Genomic DNA, 19,758 nt, shown 5'->3' with positions numbered 1-19,758 from the left:
AGTTGTTTTTCCTCAATGAGGTTTTATGATCGGTGTCGTCTCTTCCCCCCCCTCAAGGCATTGTGCATGTTCAACAGCTCCTTTGTTAGAAAGATTTTTTCCGTCATCTGAAAGATCAACCAGCGAGAGAGAGAGAGACACACACACACACACACACACACACACACACACACACACACACACACGCACAGAGACGCACAGAGACGCACACAGACGCACACAGACACAGAGACGCACACAGACACAGAGACGCACACAGACACAGACACAGAGGCACACAGACACAGAGACGCACACAGACACAGAGGGGCACACAGACACAGAGGGGCACGGGCACGCACGCACGGGCACACACGCACGGGCACGCACGCACAGGCACTCAAAGACACACATGCACGGGCACGCACGCACAGGCACTCAAAGACACACACGCACGGGCACGCACAGACACACACACACGGGCATGCACAGACGCTCGCACAGACGCTCGCACACGGGCACGCACACACAGACACCCCCCCCCCCATATTCGGGTGATGGAGACTAAGAATGACCTTTTTCGACTGTGCGCTCGGTCTTGGGCCAAGTGCGCACTCAGTCACTAGGTGTGTAATCTGTGATTATCCCCAAAGCACAAAGTAGATGAGTGCAAATTGCTTAAAAACAGATGCTTCGGACCCAAAGCGATCGTCGCTTGGCACACACCATAGAGCAGGCAGCTGAGCTGGAGTTCTGGCATGATGGTGAGGAAGAAATCTGAAAGAAACAGTGAGTTATAGATTCCTTACCTTAGAATTGCCCCTAGGCGTCAGACTGGATTCGGAAAGTTTTTAATCAGCAGTACCCCTGCACGTCGGAAGGTGGCCGCACGCTGACTTCAGTTCTTTCTTTTTCCGCGCCAGCAGACGCAGATCCGGAGAGAGCGGTACCCCCAATAATTTTTTGACTGAACTTTTTCTTGACTTTCGTCGACTTTGTTGTGTTTTTTAGTCCATCGACTCCTGAGGCATTAGGGATGCCTGGCGTTAAGGTTTGCAGGTCCTGTAACCGACTGATGTCAGTGACGGATCTGCACCGCATGTGCCTCTACTGCCTGGAGCGCATCTACGACACCAAGTCGTGCTCTGACTGCCGGACCATGGCCCCGAAGTCTTTGTGGGAGCAGTCCCGAAAGCTACTCTAGGCCCGGCAGTCTGTTCCGTGCGCTTGAGGTCCTGGTCGCGTAGGGGGTCGAGGGAACGGTCGCGGAACCAAAAACATTATTCCTCTAAGTCTTCACACTCTGAGTCAGGTAAGTCAAAGCACAAAAAGAAGTCGAAGAAGCATTGTCGCTCTTCGACTTCTCCCCGTCCGTAGGCCGGCACGACGAGGGATGAGGGTGGTGGCCCCTCCCGCAGCTCCGCATGCGGAGCCCAGAAAGGCTCGGCTCCGGGTTGTGACCCCTGCCCAGCTTCATCAGTTTTACGAAGCGATGCATGCCATCTTTGGGCAGCCCGACTCCGCCAGCGCACCTTCGGGCCCGCTGACTCGGCTGGGGGCCCTGGGCCTTCGGCGGCTTTGGCGCCGCAGGGTCCTCTTGGATCCAGGCCTGGATCCGGATCAGCGCCGGTCGCCCTTGTCACGCCACCCCCGTTGCCGATTCAACTGGCACCACGTCTGGCACCACGTCCGCCACCGGCCTCCACCTCGATATAGACGGAGTCGGACCTGCGTCGACCGACACCGGATCCGACACCGACTGGTACTTTTGTGCCCTTGTTCTACCCTGGCTCTTTGAGACCAGATTGACAGCCAGAGGAGGGTGGGGAGGGGTCTGGGGAGCCTTTAACCGACCAGTTGGTGTATGAACCGTACTGGAGAGAGGAACTGGGGGAAGCCAGTGGTCTGGATACCTCACCAGACCTTGGCATGTTGTCTCCTCCTACCGTGGCTACGGAGAAGGGAGCACCATACGCAGTGGTGTTGCGTAGGGCAGCCTAGGCTCTCCACCTTGAACTACCTACGATGGCATTCAGGACTAACCTCCTGACAGGGGTCTTAAACGGGCAGCGAGCTCTTCGTAGCCCCTGCTGCCGTTTAATGAAGCTCTCACGGACATTCTTTTGGGCACCACGTTCAGGCCCAACACAGGGGCTCCTGTGGACAGGATGATTGCCTGACGCCACCGCCCAGGCAACCCCACTTTCCTCTCCCAACACATCACCCTTGAGAGCTTGGTGGTCCAAGCCTCCACTTCTAAAGGCGCATTCCCTAACGCACCACCAGATAGGGAATCCAAAAAGCTGGACCAACTTGGGAAGAAAATCTTTTTTTCTGCCAGCTTGGGACTGCGGTCGGTAAACACCGCATGTCTGTTGGGCCGTTACACCCACTCTGTGTGGGATACGGTAACGCAGGGGCTGCCCCAGTGCACAGAGGAGGCCTGGGCTGTGTTCTCCCGTGCAGTTGCCGAGGGGAGAGGCACAGCAAAGGTTACAATCCGCTGTGGCCTGGATACCGCCGACGCACTTGGCATGATGATTTCCACGTCAGTAGCCCTTCGACGCTATGCCTGGTTGCGTTCGACTGGTTTTTCCGGGGATGTCCAATCCTCTCTTATGGACATGCCCTTTGATGGCCGTCGCCTTTTCGGCGACAAGTCAGACAACTCGCTAGAGCGCTTTAAGGACTCTCGGGCTACGGCCAGGTCCTTGGGCCCCTCCACCACCCGCCCTGCGCAGTCTGCCTTTTGCCCCTTTCGTGGCTACGGAAGGGGTGCCCTGCTACGTCCTGCTCAGAGCCACAGGCTGGCGTTAGCTGTTCGGGCCCAGCGCGGTCAGGGACGTGGGAACCACTGCAGTGGTTCTGGGAGCCAGCGGGCTGGCCAGTCAACCCCAGCTCCCTCTGCAGCAACCTCGAAAGCCTCCTAGTCTGACCTTTCAGGGACACCAAACGCCAGTGGGCAGCAGGATCTGCCATCACCTCCCCCTCTGGCGCATCAACACGTCTGACAGGTGGGTTTTGCAAATAGTCCGAAGGGGCTACTCCCTCCCCTTCGAGACTACACCTCCATCCATGCCACCTCAGTACCATCCCATGTTGGAGGATCACCTGCCCTTCTCCAACAGGAAGTTTCAGCACTCTTGGCCAAGGGTGCTGTTGAGTACTTTCCTGCCCCAGAAGTAGGCTGTGGTTGCTATTTCCACTACTTTCTGGTGCCCAAGAAGGACGCAGGCCTGCGTCCTATTTTGGATCTCAGGAACGTCAACCGCTTCCTCCGGAAGGAGAAGTTCAAGATGTTGAAGCTCGCTCAGGTGTTGTCTGCCCTGGGAACTGGATGGTAACGTTGGACTTGAGGTACGCTTACTTTCACATCCCCATCCTGCCGGCGTTACCTGCGGTTCGCGGTAGGCCAAGAGCACGTTCATTTTATAATGACCCCCTTTGGCCTTACAAGCGCCCCTCGGGTGTCCACGAAAGTGATGGCGGTGGTCGCAGCTCATCTGTGCAGATCAAGGGTTCCATTCTTCCCCAATATCGACGACTGGCTGTTGAAGGCGGCTGGCCCCAGGCTGTCGTCTCCCACCTCCAGACTACGGCCAACCTCCTGCATTCGCTGTCGTTCTCCATCAACGTGCCAAAGTCACACCTGACCCCTTCTCAGAAGCTTCATCGGAGCAGTTCTGGACACGACACAGTTTCGGGTTTTTCCTCCCGAACAACTGGATATTCAGGCTATGATTCCGATCTTTCAACCTCTATTCCGGGTTTCGGTCAGGATGACCCTGAGGCTGCTGGGCATGATCGCCTCATGCATTCTGCTGGTGGACCATGCCAGATGGCATATGCAGGCTCTGCAGTGCGATCTGAAGTTTCAGTGGGCACAACATCAGGAGAATCTCTGGTGGTTCAACACCTGGCCGGCTCCCTGAATGCCCAGGCGGACGAACTCAGCCGCAGGTGCATGATGGATCACGAATTGCATCTTCACTCGGAGGTGGTGCAAGGTCTCTTTCAGCAGTGGGGAGAGCCTTGGTTAGATCTATATGCCACCAAAGAGAATGTCAGCAGTCCTGCGCGTTGGAATTTCCAAGGCGGCACTCGCTATGCAACGCTTTGTCGTGAGTGGAGTTGCGGTCTTCTATATGCCTTTCCGCCTATACCTCTTTTGCCCAGAGTGCTGAAGAAGATCAAGCGCGACCGGGCCCAAGTCATTCTTGTGGCTCCGGATTGGGCGAGAAGAGTCTGGTATCCCGATCTGCTCAACATGGCCATCGATCCTCCGATCAGACTGCCTCTTCGGGAGGATCTTCTGTCGCAGCAGCAGGTGACGGTCCTCCACGCAAACCTGTCCAGCCTCCACCTCCTTGCGTGGAGATTGAGCGTCTGCAGTTGACTTCTTTTGACCTGCCTCCCGAAGTCTGCGATGTTATCTTGGCAGGCAGGCGTCCCTCCACTAAGACTGTATACGCCTGCCGATGGAATACATTTGTGGCATGGTGCACAGCAAAGACTATGGAATCCCTTTCCGCCCCTCTTTCTGAGGTTCTGTTATTCCTCCTTTCTTTGGCACAACAGGGCTCTGCTCTGTACACTCTAAAGGGCTACCTTTCGGCCATTTCAACCTTCCTTAGGCTTCGCGATCAGCCTCTTTTCAAGTCCCCTGTTGTAAATAGATTCCTTAAGGGCATTACTCCTCTTTTTCCTCCTGTTCCCTTCTTAATGCCCCAGTGGGACTTGAACTTGGTTCTTACCCAAAACTACCTTTCTGGTGGCCATCACCTCTGCATGCAGGATGAGTGTGCTACAAGATTTCTTCCAAGCCTCCTTCTCTGGCTGTCCATCCGGACAAGGTCGTCCTATGAACTAGACCTTCCTTTCTTCCAAAGGGTGTTACTTCTTTCCACATTGGCCATACCATCACTTTGTGGGCCCATTCCACCAGGGTGATGGCAGCTACCACGTCTTTGGCACGAGGAGTCCCCCCTAAATGGCATCTGTCCGGCAGCTACGTGGGCATCGTTGCACACGTTCACTAAACACTACTGCCTGGACAGCCAAGTCCGGAGAGACCGCTTCTTTGGCCATTCTGTTCTCCAGGACTTTTTGGTGTGAACGTAGTTCGCAGACCCACCTCCGGGGTTGGTATTGCTGGGTATTCTATGGTAAGGAATCTATAACTGTTTCTTTCAGATGAACAAGTTAGTTACCTTCGGTAACGATATATCTGTAAGAAATATAGGTTAGTTATAGATTCCTTACCGCCCCACCCATCCTCCCAGTTCTGCGAACTGACTTCTAGGGTTAAGGACATCCTTTCAGGGCCCTAGTTTTGTGCACCAGTGGTCAGTGTCTTGCATGGCTCTGTGCTTCTGGCATGGAAAGTCATGAACAGAACTGACGTCAGCGTACGAGGGCGATTTCTATGTAGCTACCACGAAGTTATCCCGACAGCGGCGATGAATGCGGAGTCGACCAACGCCACCCTCCGACGTGCAGGGGTATTGCTGACGATAAATTTTCCGGATCCAGTCTGGCGCCTGGGGGTAATTGTAAGGTAAGGAATCTATAACTAACCTAAGTTTCTTACATATATATTGTTTCCAAAGGTAAGTAACTTGTTCAGTGAGTCCGGTACACCAACAGGAGGTGGGGTAGTATTTGCCAGCCCACGATTTGTCCTCTGGAGATGAAGCTCTGATATATGTTTAGGGGCCAACAATGCCTTCCCTGATTCCAGTGTCAGGAACCATTGGAACGCCACGTACCTTAAGTACTGTTGACCTGCCAAGACCATCTTGCACACACCTCACCCCACCAGGCCACTTTGCGCCACAGCCCTAGGGCTTAGGTCGACACCGCAAGCATGCCTCTGAGCCGAGAGGGGACGAGAAAGTTCTTGATCCCTATTGGACGACAAGGTCACATCACGGTGATGACGCCAGCAACACATTGGCACTGAAGCATAAGTCGGCACTGACAAGCACATCTGCACTGAAAGCTACCAAACAGACTTTTACCCCCACATAAAGCATTGTATCCGAAGAAACGCTTGGTATCAAGCATCTTGGAATCGAAACAGCCCTCGGCTCTGAGGACAGACCCAACACAATTGCCACCCTTCGGGACAGAAGAAGAGATGTACATCTGGGGTTACAAATCCATATAGTTTCTGGGGACACTACGCCTGCTTCAAAGAAACAAAAGACACAATCTCTTATGCCATCTGAGGAAAAAGACATAGTTGTTGAGGGACTGCAAAACTTGATGCAGAAAAACCGCAAAGAAATGCCAAAACACAGGCACAAGAGCAGGATCTGGCACCGCCTTCACGTATGAAGATGGCACTAAAGCACATGGTCATAAACCCAATGAGGTTTAGCCCAACTGAATCCCCACAACCACCGTCTCCACAGGAAGAAGGGGAGATCCCAGACACAGATTCACAAGGGACTGATGGCACCCACCACACCAAAAACATCATCTAACAGAGGAGCTGTTGAACATACGCAATGCCTTGATGGGGAGGAGTGACGACGCCGATCATAAAACTTCCTCTAGGAAAGACAACTTGCAGAGTCCAGCCCCAACTCTAGATGGCAGGATTTATGTATAGCTTCTGCAGTAATACACGTTAAGAATAGATGCCTACAGGGTAAGTGGCATAATCCATTTAGACCATGTTTCATTTTAGTAGCCCAGGCCACTGGAATTATGAGGTAGAAGAAGACCAAATTATGTTGCAGGGCTGAGTCATTATACGGCAGGAACAGGCAAACTATGTGCTATAATACAGCGCATTTTGTGATGGGATTCTCATTATTTTGTCATTTTACACACTAAAGCTATCGGGATAAATATTTCACCTCATTAGTACCAGTTTGACATCCAAATACAGTATTAGGCAACAGAAAGGTGAGCAATCCTCTTTTGCCCAGAAACATGTTGCTACATTTTTTTGTAATTTTTTTAATTGAGCTATAGACTATTTTCTGTTCATATTATACAGCAGTTGCGGATTATGTGAGAAATGAAGAAAATACATAATTATGTAGAAAAATGCTGCAGCCCCAAAATTGCATAAATCTAGTGATCCTGTCCGTAGATGAAGCAGTTTGTGATCAGAACTCAAACTCCAGAGATCACCATCCATAAATGTATAGTGAGTACTTAATGCTCTGTTAGAATGATTGAAAAAATATAAGCAATGTTATTTATCTCTGAAAAGTGAGAAATTCACGGGTTGTTCTAAGCCTTACCACTCCTTAATAAATGGAGAACTGTAGGATCTTAACACTTTCGATTCTCCACAGTATCTGTAGAGTGGGTGATGCAATCGCCCTGGATCAGTTATTGATAATACCTACAGTGCTGCGTGGATTGCTTCCATGTGCAATCTGTCATTCAACTGCCTTTTAGTGCGCAGGTAATGGCCGGTACTAATCAAGTCGCAGACTTCAGGTGTTTTATTCTCGCATTTCTGGGAGACTGGCCATTGTGCAGGTAGTCACCCTCGTCTCTCAGCACTTCTTCCTTGGAGATGAAGAACTTGGAGCTGGAATAGAGAGGTGTGGTTTGGTTCCCACTTTAATGCACTCTCCGTTTCCAGATATGGATCGACAGACAGCAAAAAGACCAGGATTGCGTAGAAACGTAATTGTCCTTAACAACGAACACTGCAACACTCACGCTCTCTCTTACCCCATATCTATCATCCAGCAATAATAGCAGTGCTAAGGAAGTACTAATCAGCAGCACTTTCCGAGCGACTGTTATGAAATTTCTAAAGCTAGCCCCGTCTACATCCAGTACACTTTCACTGTTTGGGAAAGCTATGCTCGCACTCTGGTTTGTGCAGTGCTAAACTCCTGAATGTATTCTACTATCACCAGTACTCCTACAACACAGAGTACTGCTACCATTCATATTTTACATACTAACTGCACTTAAACACACACCCATCTACACACAGACTGTCAGTACAAGATTTTGGGTGTCACATAAAAGAACTTTACTTGAGGTAGGTCAGTAGACTACACCTTCAAGGTGAAGTCTCCCCTCCCCTCCCCCCCCCCCCCCCCCCCCCCTCCCCTCCATTATATCACAGGGCAGGTCCGGGAGTAGATTAATGTGAAACTTGGGACAGTCGGTCACAATACCAGTTTCACATGCAGTTACTCATTCTATGGGTACACTCCCATTTACCCTGAAGTAGGTGTAGGAGAGTAGGATCTGCTTCACGTTTACCCCCACTTTTTGCTGGTGTTTCACTGTTTTTCGACTTTAGTCTGGCTGGGACCCTGCTATTCGGGGTCCCAGCCTAGCTGCTTCCTCTCTAAAATGATTTCATCTACTTTAGGTACAGTTCAAATTGGATCTGAGGTGCCCTTATAAGTCCCTAGTACATGGTACCCCAGAGGCCTTCCAGGGGCAAAGCATGTATTAAGCCACCCAAATGACACCACAGGTCTGCTACTGCAGCCTGGGTAAGGTGGTGCATGCACCCCTTACTGAGATATAGGTTCACTATATCTCACCATATACTGCACATACAAACCTATCAGTCACCCCTATGGCAGGCCTTATCAATCCTGAATGTGGGGTGCTTGGTTATATGTGAGGGGGTGCCCAGGCATGAGCTCAGCCCCTCTGCAGCCTTCGGAATCTACTCCGGGGTTGTCAGTAGTGCAGCCTGACCATATACTCTTAGGTGAATTATAACCAAACGGTAAATGCTAACTCTGGACTGGCTGCACGGAAACATGTCATGTTTGGTGTCAAACTCCTTGGAATCATACCCCACACCAGTAACTGGTGTGGGAGTATGATTCCACCCTTCTAGAGGGAGAGACATGGCAGCACTGGTATACCCGATAGAAACTTAATAGAGCCCTGGCATCACAAAATGGATGCTGCAGCCACAGACACAAGTCTGGCCTCCTGCTGCTGACCGAAACTCCGGTGGTCTGGACAATCGGTTTCCTGTCACAGGGAGGTGTAACCACCTCCCAGACAGGATTATGTGTATTGGGGCTGGGTGGGAGCACTCTGAGTGCTTTGAAGTCCTGCACTGGGGACACATTTGGTGTCCCTGTGCATAGTCCAGCTCAGACCGGTTCAGGGGCTTCCAGCCCCTGCTCTGGCGCGAAACTGGACAAAGAAAATTGGTGTAGCCACCCCTCTTTCCAAACCTTCCCGTAGTTGGGTCCCCAGAGCTAGTCCAACCCCTTCCTTCGGTATAAGTAAGGAACCTCTGTAACCTGAACTTTAGATTACCCTGGACTAAACTCTGAAGCCGAATCCTGGACCTTCGACGCTCTGCTAAAGACCAGAGGACTGAAGAAATCTACCTTGGGGTCAAGGAGTGACTCCCCTGCTTGGCAGGCACCAACGAAGCAATTTGCAGGTCAATTTCCGAAGCTCCCGCTGGACTCCGAAGTATTTGCAGCCCAGGAAGAGGATTTCCAGACATCTCAGAGGCCGACCTGAGTCCCCAGCAAAGCTGAGACCCACAGCCCTCGTGAGTAGCGTGGAACCGGAACTCCTGGTCACCGTGCACTTTTGCAAGTGCATTGACTTCTCGACGTCTCCTGAAGTAGTGTTTGGGCTGACTTGTAGCTCCCACCTCGAGCACTGAATCCACCAAAGATTGTCGGCCTGGTCATTCTGACCCGTGGGCCGCCATTTTGTGTTTCGTCTCAACGTCCCTTTGCGATCCCTGGTCTGTTGACTTGTTGGTCCCTGAGGGGGTAACTTTGAATTTCCTTGGGCTTCCCTGGTTGCTCCAGATGTGCCCCGACTCCCTACCAAGTGGTGAGTCCCACAGACCTTGCAGGTCTGCACCGAAGCATCTTTCTCGTTTCTGTGTGGGTTGCTGTTGCCAAGGCTTGTTGTGTCTAATCCGGGCACCAACGCTGCAGCACTCGACATCCTTCGTGGGACGGCTCCAATCCAGCTCCTGGTCGTCCTCGACGCCTCCTGGTCCTCGTGGCTGAAGAGTCAAGCTTCACCTCTTTCACCTGAAATCGCCCCACATCGGTGGGCATCTGCTCATCACCTTCCTGGTCTCTGGCAAGTGACTCAGACTCTGTCCCCTCTGCTTTCAGGTTCTTCTCATCTTCGATCCAGGCTTGGATGTCTTCGGACACTTCGCATCTTCACGGCAGCAGCATTTCTTCGCCAGCTCCCATTGAAATCGACGACGTGACCCGACACCAAAAGACACCTATGCACCCGGCTTCCCTGGGTGAGGTAACGAGAGTACTCCGGTGCTCCCGTGGGTGCTAGCCCTAGAACGTCCTAAGTCCAAAAGGGTTTGGTCCTGACTCATTTCTAAGTGTCCCTAATCTTTAAAAATCTAACCGCGACTTTCCCCATAGAAGCTAACTGGAGCTCGCGGCTGTGTTCACACACTGCACAAGGCCCCCGTGGGTCCCCTGTGTCACTACCTTGGGTGGTTCCTTGGGGTCCCAGCGATTCTACAGGCTGGAGGCCTTCTGTCTAGTTGAGTTGTGGTTCTTATACCACTATTTTAGTAAATGGTTTGGCTCGCCCCTAGGGCCTGACGTGTATTTGTGCTATTTTACTGTGATTATTGAAGTGTAACTTATGTGTTTTAAAGAGACTAGGAGGGTGTGTTTAGTAATAAATACATATATTTTATATATATATACCTGGTGTGGATATCTTTCATTTAGGCACTCAAGAGATTATAGACTGGTAAAACAAGCTGCTTTACATTCTTTCAAGACTTAGCCTGAAGGCTGCTCTCCATAGCTACCACTAGGATAGCTTTCAATAAAGGTTGTCTTTAACCTATAACCAATAAGGGGTTGTTTGGACTGATACAAGGTGCCCACTATAACTAGTGAACCGCATATATCAGGCCAACTTCTCACAGTAGGCCTTCACATTGCAACATAGTGTCTATTTGTATGACTTTCATAGCGCAGGCAGCACAAGATGCAATGAATGTTAAAGAATATAAAATATATGCTGTAAAGCAGATAAACACTATCCTACTATGTAAAATGCAGTTTCATGCAGTGCTGATGATTGGCCAGTATTCCTCTTGTTGAAATAGACTAGGTTTCCCAAACAAGGATTGACCTTCCCTTGCGACAAGTTTGAAACCGAATACATTTTAAAATTCAATGTATTACTGGAAGGGGTCTTTAAGGTACAATCTCAGCAGCATGATATGAAGTTAATCTGTAAACAGTCATACCATGAAGTCTAAGCAGTTTCTTATTGACACACAAGTGCAGTCACAGAATTACGATATTCTGTATGGACCTTAAAGTAAGATGAAGGCTTTTTACTTTGTGTTTGAGCTCTAGTATTGTTTTGATAAAGACGTGATTGATACTTTTGGCTCTTCAGAAGATATAGACCAGAACATTGGTTCAAATCCTTCTCTTCGGGCACATCTTTTTTTTTTTTTTTTAGCTGTTCTGTAATTGGTCTGAACGAAAGTTGACAATGCATGCAAAATAATATCCAAGTTATGTCTAAGTCCAAGCCGGTATATTAATATTATGGCCACTGTATATAAAGTTGATAAAAGTTGATGATGTTTGGTACACGGTGTACCAGATTGATTTTATTCAAAGGGTCAGTACTGAAACACATTATTGCTTTTGTTTTCTACAGGTCCAGACTCGCAGTGCTGATGAACCGATGACCACATTTGTTTTGTGTAATTCATGTGGAAACAGGTGGAAGGTAAATACCATGTTTTTTATTTTATTACCAACCACACAAGTTGGGGAAACATTTGCATTTCAGTATTGCATGAGAGAAATCCAAAAGTATGTCTTGGGTTCACTTGTATGGGCATCCACACATTCCATTGCAGCACTCTTATATGGCAAAAGGTGTGGTTTGTTATATGCAAGGCTGCACAAACAAATTATCCTACAGCATATTGTTGACTATGAGATGTATGCCAAAGCCTTCCAGAATACTTTTAATGTTCATTAAAAAAAACTGCCACGCTAGCACTCCTGTTATTCACGTTAATTAATGTTGAAGAATATATGCAAATAAGTGGAAGAATTGGGGAAGTGCTTTTATTCAGCTAATTAAATATTTTGGTGAATATTTCCTGAGACGGCCATTTTTATGTGCTTTTACATCCAATTGCCCTTTTTTCCAAACTTGTGGCATTTCTATACCAAAATCCCTGGCCTTTGTTTCCTAACTTGCAGTAGATTAAACATGGTAATATTGGTGCCAAGCCCAGGTCTAGAACCATGCACACATTGCCTTGTATTGTAGTCCTTTCCAGTTGTCTGGTAGAGGTAATTTCTAAAGCACTACTAGCTTGCTTCTGTTAGGGCCTTTTTTGGCTGCCTTATTAGTGTCGAGTTTCTTTGCAGGACTTTGATACTTTTCACTACCCTCCTCCCTCACCCCACATCTTTTTTTAAAATGGGTTCCTTGGAGCGATTGTATACCCCCTTTTGATGCTCCAGCTTTTTTTTCTGTTGGACTTATTTGACAAGTAAATTTACTCTTGCTCTTTGAGGGACTCCTAGAGATGGCATTTAACTGACTTGTATGCTGGATCTAAGTACAGGCTACCTTTAGCAACCTCACCAGACCAGAAGTGCTGTTTGGCCTTACGAGGATGTCTGCCCAGAGTGCCTTTAGAAGTCTTACTCTTTAAACAGACCACAGCCTGCTGTGTCCTTGTGAGCATTACAGTGGGACATTGATATGCGTTTTTTAAGCACAGCATTGGACTTCATTCCATACCTCCTCTTTGATCACGATTTTAAGAGAAGTCCTCTTTTGACCTTACTCCAGGTTACTCACTTTGGCACCGTAACCCTTTTCTGTGCTTGTATAGCTAAAGTACTGTCTACTGACCAAAGCCCCCACAGAGCTTTATGTTTACCCTTGGCAGGTAGACCAGCCAATGTTATGCTACTGGCGTCTTTTGCCAGATGGCGTCTTTCAAACCCCTTCCAAGTCTAGTGCTTTGGGGCTGTGTAAAGCACTGTTATTGCAGACATGTGCCAGGCTTGTGGAAATTGTCAATCCACATTACCCAAACGTAGAAAGTAAAAGCTTTCAGCTCTGTATACCCTTTCATCATGGATTCATTGGTGAGCTGGGTTGAAGAACAGAGCTTTTTAAAGTGGTGCAGTTTATTTGCATATCGTTGTGAAAGAGGATGGGCAAGCTTTTTTGGAGTAGTCTCAGAAAACAACTTTTCTGCAAAAGATGAGGATCCCTGTAACTGGGCAACCAGACTAGATGGCTCTATGAAATTTCATTTGAAGTATTATAGAGAGCGATTCTGTTAAAGGGAAGTAAAACCAAGAGAAGTGAGCAGAGCAGATGCCAAACATTATACCATGACCGAAGAGGCACTGCTGCCACCACCTGCATATTTCTACCCCAAAGCTGCAGTGACTTGCAATTGAGAGCACATAAGCATAAGGGCATACTCTGTGTTGCTCCAGTATCTAGTAGATGTTTCAGCATTGAAATAATTGGTAGAGATGTACAAGTTGGTTGAATCATAATCATTAAGGCTAGAAGTCCCACTGCCCATGTATGTGTTCCTTCTGTGATAGTCCGAATCGGAGGAAGACACTGAAGACATCTTAACCCCAGAAATAAGTGCTGGCGCCAAACATTCCTTAACACTATGCTGCAGTTTTGACACTTTTTATAGACACATCCATGTCCTCACAGGTTAAAATAAGTGCTCAAATATGTATCTACCATTTCTCTGTCAGAGGATATCCATTGATCATCATAAGCACTGAGTCCACCCATGTGTGGGAACCCCGGAGTGCTACTTTTAAAGTCACATTTTGTGTAGCATCTTTGCCTTATTTCAGAAAGTCCTCTAGGAGAAAGTGACGAAATTGTAAATGTTTGCAGCCTTAAGGCAGGTTATATTGCGAGTTCCATTAATTAACTTATATGGAAGAAAAAACATAGTACTTAATAGAATAAAAGTGGCATTTCAAAAACCTGCTCGACAAACCCTTTTTAAATGACAGAGGATAGGGAAATGTAACTGTATAGGCTGCATTTGCATTTGGCAGCTGCATCAAATTATATTTACTTTTTCAAGGTTCCAGTAATTATAATCTTCAAGAAGGACTCCAATATTGCCACCCATAAGAAGACTGACTCTTCCGATTGGACTGAATCCAGTTATGTCAGAATTAAAAAGCTCTCCTTCAGAGTCTATTCACAACGCTCCATTGCAACACCTTTCCTGAAAGGCAGCCTCTTTTAGTAGCCATCACATCTGTTCGAAGAGTGAGGGAAGTGCAGTCTCTTTCTCCCATCGAGCCTCACACGGCATTCCATTCTGAAAGGGTAGTGATGAAGACACATTGTTCTTTCCTTCCAAATTGTTTCTTATTCTCATATCAAAACCATTACACTACTCGCCACCTTCCCAAGTCCTTCGACACCGATCAAGTAGTTCCTTTAATCGTTAGACATGACAAGTGTACTTCAGTTCTATCTTGACAAGTACATTTAAAGCCTACCAGCTCCTTGTGAATTGTGTCCATCTCAATTAAGTTAATCTATTGTTCGATTGATTGTAGCTTGCATTATTACATGTGATCACTTCGCAGGAAAGCCTCTCCCAGGCATGCCTAATGTATATTCCACTCGGGCTAAAACAGTTACAACCGTATGGCTGAGGAATGTTCCTATTGATGATATTTTATCAGGCAGCAAATTGGAATTCATTACATACATTTACTAGACCTTATTGCCTAGACTTAGACACACAAGCTGATGCTAGGTTGGGTCAGGAAACACTTAGTAAACTTTTCAAGTGTTATATATATTCTTGTTCGAGGTATGTGGGCTGCTGAATTCATATCTGTGCATAGATCGCCGCCTAGTGTTGGGTCCGGATGTTTGCACGTTGTTGTCCTGGAAGAGTCTTCGAAGTATCCTGGGATAGGTGACTCCTCCCCTGGACTACAGTGCGCATGGGCATCCTCTCCATCCTCAGATTGTTTTTTTCCGCCATTGGGTTCGGATGTGCTTATCTTGACTCAAGTTAGGAGAAACTTTTTACAGGCCAAAAGGCCTTTAGTTCGCGTCGGTACTGTTCCCGATCGGTATCGATAGTTATTTGTTTGTTTAATAATTTCAAGAACAACTTTTTCGCATCATACCCGACCGTCGACTCGACATCGACGATGGAATGGAGGACACCATTCAAGCGGTGTCCTGTATGCAATGCGAAATATCCCCATGTCGACGTCCACCCGGTGTGCAACAAATGCCTTTCACCGGATCACGACGAGTCCACATGTATGGCCTGTGCCCGATTCCGATCCAAGAAGACTCTCCGGAATTGACGAGCAGCGAGACTTGAAGCGCAGCAAGCGGCACCGGCCCCGACCAACATCTTCAGCGCCGAGGACGAAGATGTCGAAGACGTGGAGAACCTACCCTCCAGTCCCGCTTCCGAACATGACTCCGGATCGGAAGACATCGAAGAACAACTCTTTCACAGAGACGAAGCCAACACCGAGGTAGGAGACTACGAGGAGGCCTTAGGGGCCGAAGAGAGTAGCTCCGATGACGAGCAAGGCCTACCCGTACAGACTGAGGATATCCCAGTGCGTCAGTCTATGGCTCCGGTCGAGGGATCGCCTTCGGGCCTTACCCAAGACCTATCCCGCAGTTCTTCGGCCCCGCCCTCTGGCCCGGCCTCAGACATTCAGCGGCAGCCATTACTACCCAAAACGACTGGTTTCCCTTCATCGAAACCGAAAGCCGTATTGGTTCATCAGAAACCGAAACTGAAAGTTAAACTGGTCGGATCGAAGCCCACCACGCCTTCGACGCCAGCCAAACCCGTCGGCACCGACCGCACCAAACGGGACTTCGGTGCCGAGCTTGCAGCAGCCGACGTCGGCGCCGACACACGGAAAAAGACCATCGGTACCGACAAACCGCCTCGGCTCCCGGCACCGAAACAATCGGCTCCGACCACAAAGGTCAAACTGGCTGCTGCGTCTCACACCGCTTCGAAAGCAGCACCAAAGGCACAATCATCGACGCCGTCGACGGCTACTACCTCTCCTCGACTCGATGACCCAGTGGCGCCGAAGAAGTCCACGGCCGCCTCTACAGAACCGGTCGGCGCCAAAGAACCGTCGGCGCTCCAGGTGCGGCAAGTTGCAGCGTCCTTGCAACGCATCAAGGACAAGGCAGCCCTCCAGGACACGTCAGGCTCCGAGCCGAAAAGAGCTCAAAAGGCTTCTCCGCCGCCGGCCAACATCACGTTTGCCCTGCCGCCATCCACGGCCCCAAAACTGTTCGAAATCGGAACACGTGTCACCCACACCAGGATCACACCTGCCGAACGCTCTCCTGCGGAGACGTCACCATCACACATCATCGATGCCGACACCGGCAGAATGATGCTCCACAAGAGGAGAATAACTTCCGAGCCAGCTTTGGACTCCTACCGGATCCCGCTGAAGAAAAAGCTGTCAGTGGATTCAGGACCAGTTCTTTACGAACCACTCAATCAATCAATCAATCATGGAACTTATATCGCGCACTACTCACCCGTAAGGGTCTCAAGGCGCTTGGGGAAGGGGGTCTGCTACTGCTCGAGCAGCCAGGTCTTGAGCTGTTTCCTGAAGGCCAGGTGGTCCTGGGTCATCCGCAGGTGGACGGGTAGGGAGTTCCAAGTCTTAGCTGCCAGGTAGGAGAATGACCTTCCTCCAGCGGTGGCTCTCTGGATGCGAGGGACGACGGCGAGGGCGAGGTTAGCGGAACGTAGCCGGCGGGTGGGCGTGTAGAAGGTGAGGCGGCTGTTGAGGTACCCTGGGCCTAGGTCGTGGAGGGACTTGTGTGCGTGGGTGAGGAGTCTGAACGTGATCCTCTTGTTGACAGGGAGCCAGTGCAGGTCTCTCAGGTGGCACGAGATGTGGCTGCGTCGGGGGACGTCCAGGATGAGTCGGGCGGAGGCGTTCTGGATACGCTGAAGTCTTTTCTGAAGCTTGGCTGTAGTACCGGCGTAGAGGGTGTTTCCGTAGTCTAGTCTGCTGGTGACGAGAGCGTGGGTGACCGTCTTCCTGGTCTCGGTCGGGATCCATCGGAAGATCTTTCGGAGCAAGCGGAGGTTGTGGAAGCAAGCTGAGGAGACGGCGTTGACTTGTCTTGTCATCGATAGGGAGGAATCCAGTATGACGCCCAAGTTGCGTGCGTGGTCCGTCGGTTCAGGTGCGGTGCCTAGTGCCGGGGGCCACCAGGAGTCGTCCCATGCGGAGGGTGATGGTCCCAGAATGAGGACTTCTGTCTTGTCCGTGTTCAGTTTCAGGCGGCTGATGTTCATCCATTCAGCGACGTCTGTCATCCCTTCGTGCAGGCTGGCTTTGGCGGTGTCGGGGTCTCTGGAGAGGGAGAGAATCAGCTGGGTGTCATCGGCGTAGGAAATGATGTTGAGGTTGTGTTGGCGTGCGATGGCAGCGAGGGGTTTCATGTAGATGTTGAAGAGAGTAGGGCTGAGCGACGATCCTTGCGGGACGCCGCAGATGACTTGGGTGGCCTCGGAGCGGAACGGAGGGAGGCGTACTCTCTGTGTTCTGCCGGAGAGGTATGAGATGATCCATTCCAGAGCCTTCCCTTGGATGCCGGTGTCGTTGAGGCGTTGGACTAGTGTGCGGTGGCAGACAGTGTCAAATGCTGCGGAGAGGTCTAGGAGGATGAGTGCCGCTGTTTCGCCGTTGTCGAGCAGGGCTCGGATGTCGTCGGTGGCTGCGATGAGGGCTGTCTCGGTGCTGTGGTTGGCTCTGAATCCGGACTGTGATGGGTCGAGGGATCCGTTCGTCTCGAGGAAGGCTGCCAGTTGCTTGTTGACGACCTTCTCGATGACTTTGGCCGGGAAAGGAAGGAGCGAGATGGGGCGGTAGTTCTTGAGGTCGGTCGGGTCCGCTGTTGGTTTCTTCAGCAGAGCGCTGAGTTCGGCGTGCTTCCAGCTCTCCGGGAAGGTTGCTGTGTTGAAGGAGGTGTTGATGATGTCTCGGAGGTGGGGTGCGATGGTAGAGGCTGCCTTGTTGAAGACATGATGGGGGCACGGGTCGGTCGGAGATCCGGAGTGGATGGTGTTCATCATGCGTGACGTGTCTTCGGGGGTCACCTCGGTCCATGTCTGGAGGGTGGCGGCGGGGCGCGAAGGTACAACCGATGGGTGCGGGGGTGAAATGTCGAAGCTGTTGTGGATGTCGGCGATCTTGCGGTGGAAGTACGAGGCGAGGGAGTCGCAGAGGTCCTGTGAGGGAGTGATGTCGTTGTTGCCGGTGCTGGGGTTGGAGAACTCCTTGACGATGTTGAAGAGCTCCTTGCTGTCATGGGCGTTCTTGTCCAGTCGTTCCCGCAGAGATTTCTTCTTGGTGGTGCGGATGAGCTGGTGATGTCTGCGAGTGGCGAGTTTGAGTGCTGTTCTGTTGTCGGCGGTCTTGTTGAGGAGCCAGGCCTTCTCGAGGGTGCGGCAGGCCTTCTTGGAGTCCTTGAGTTCGTCGGTGAACCAGGGGGCCTTCTTGCTTCTGGGTCTGGAGGGGGGGTTCTTCAGTGGGGCGAGGTCGTCGGCACAGGAGGTCAGCCACTGCGTGAGGTCGAGGGCAGCTGTGTTAGGGTCCGTGGTCCTGGCAGGTGGGCTCTGGCTGAGGGAGGTGGCGAGCTGGTCGGCGGTGATCTTGCTCCAGTTTCTGTGGGGAGCCTGCTTCGGGTGATTGTGGACCGTGTTCTTTCTGAAGCTGAAATGGACGCAGCTGTGGTCGGTCCAGTGAAGTCCGGTGGAGTGGCTAAAGGTGACGTGCTTGCTGGACGAGAAGAGTGGGTCGAGCGTGTGGCCGGCGAAGTGGGTGGGGGTGTTGACCAGTTGCTGAAGTCCATACCTCTTACCAAGATCCACAGTCCTTCTCTCCGACACACTCCGAAACCGACGTTTTGGAGGACTACATGGGTGACCACGTCCCCCACCCCGGAGAGATGGACCCTGAAGGCCAACAGGACCCTGACCAGGCTTGGGATGACCCTGTAGACCCGGGTGCACCTATGGATACACAGGACACGCAGCTATATGGCGCAAAAACGTCTCCCACAGAGGACACTGCCGCATTCAACGCCCTCATTGAACGTGCGGCGGCCAATCATGGTGTGCAACTCCACTCTGACACCATCGAGGACGATTTTCTCATGGATACTTTCGCATCCTCAGAAAGAAATATCAAAACTCTACCCATGTTGAAAGGTGTCCTCAAACCAGCAAAGGACATTTTTAAAGAACCCACCAGGGCAAGAGTAATAAACCCCAGGATCGACAAGAAATATAGGTCGGCGCCTGGGGACCCTACCTACATTAAAGGCCAGTTGCCTCTGGATTCCATTGTAGTCGCGAATGCTCGCAAACGGGCGCACTCGCAGACGACAGGGGATGCTCCTCCCCCGGACAAAGAGTCCAAGGTGCTAGAGACCTCCGGCAAACGGGTTGCAGCCCAAGCAGCTAACATATGGCGTATTGCCAATACTCAGGCGCTCCTAGCTCGCTACGATCGCGCACATTATGACACATTAGAAACACTACTCCAACATCTCCCTGACCAATACAAAGAGGGAGCAGAGATCCTCATCAGGGAGGGACAACTCCTCACGAACGCATCCATTAAGTGTGCACTGGATGTTGCAGATACAGCTGCCAGAGCCATAAACACTAGCGTCATGTTGCGAAGACACGCCTGGTTACGAATCTCCGGATTCAAACCTGAG

General features: G+C 50.4%; 1 protein-coding gene across 1 annotated transcript in view; it reads left to right on the top strand.

The window, feature by feature from the left end:
* TCEA1 (transcription elongation factor A1) overlaps positions 1–19,758 on the top strand; it is a 175,755-nt gene that overhangs the window by 132,218 nt on the left and 23,779 nt on the right. The window contains exon 9 of the mRNA XM_085605624.1: positions 11,632–11,703. Within this exon, the coding sequence (XP_085461750.1) occupies positions 11,632–11,703 (72 nt within the window). The remainder of the gene's footprint in view (positions 1–11,631; positions 11,704–19,758) is intronic.

The sequence above is a fragment of the Triturus cristatus genome, chromosome 5_1 (assembly GCF_964204655.1).
Source record: "Triturus cristatus chromosome 5_1, aTriCri1.1, whole genome shotgun sequence".
NCBI lineage: Eukaryota > Metazoa > Chordata > Amphibia > Caudata > Salamandridae > Triturus > Triturus cristatus.
Note: the sequence above shows the minus strand (reverse complement) of the source record. Positions and strands in the feature narration are given on the sequence as shown.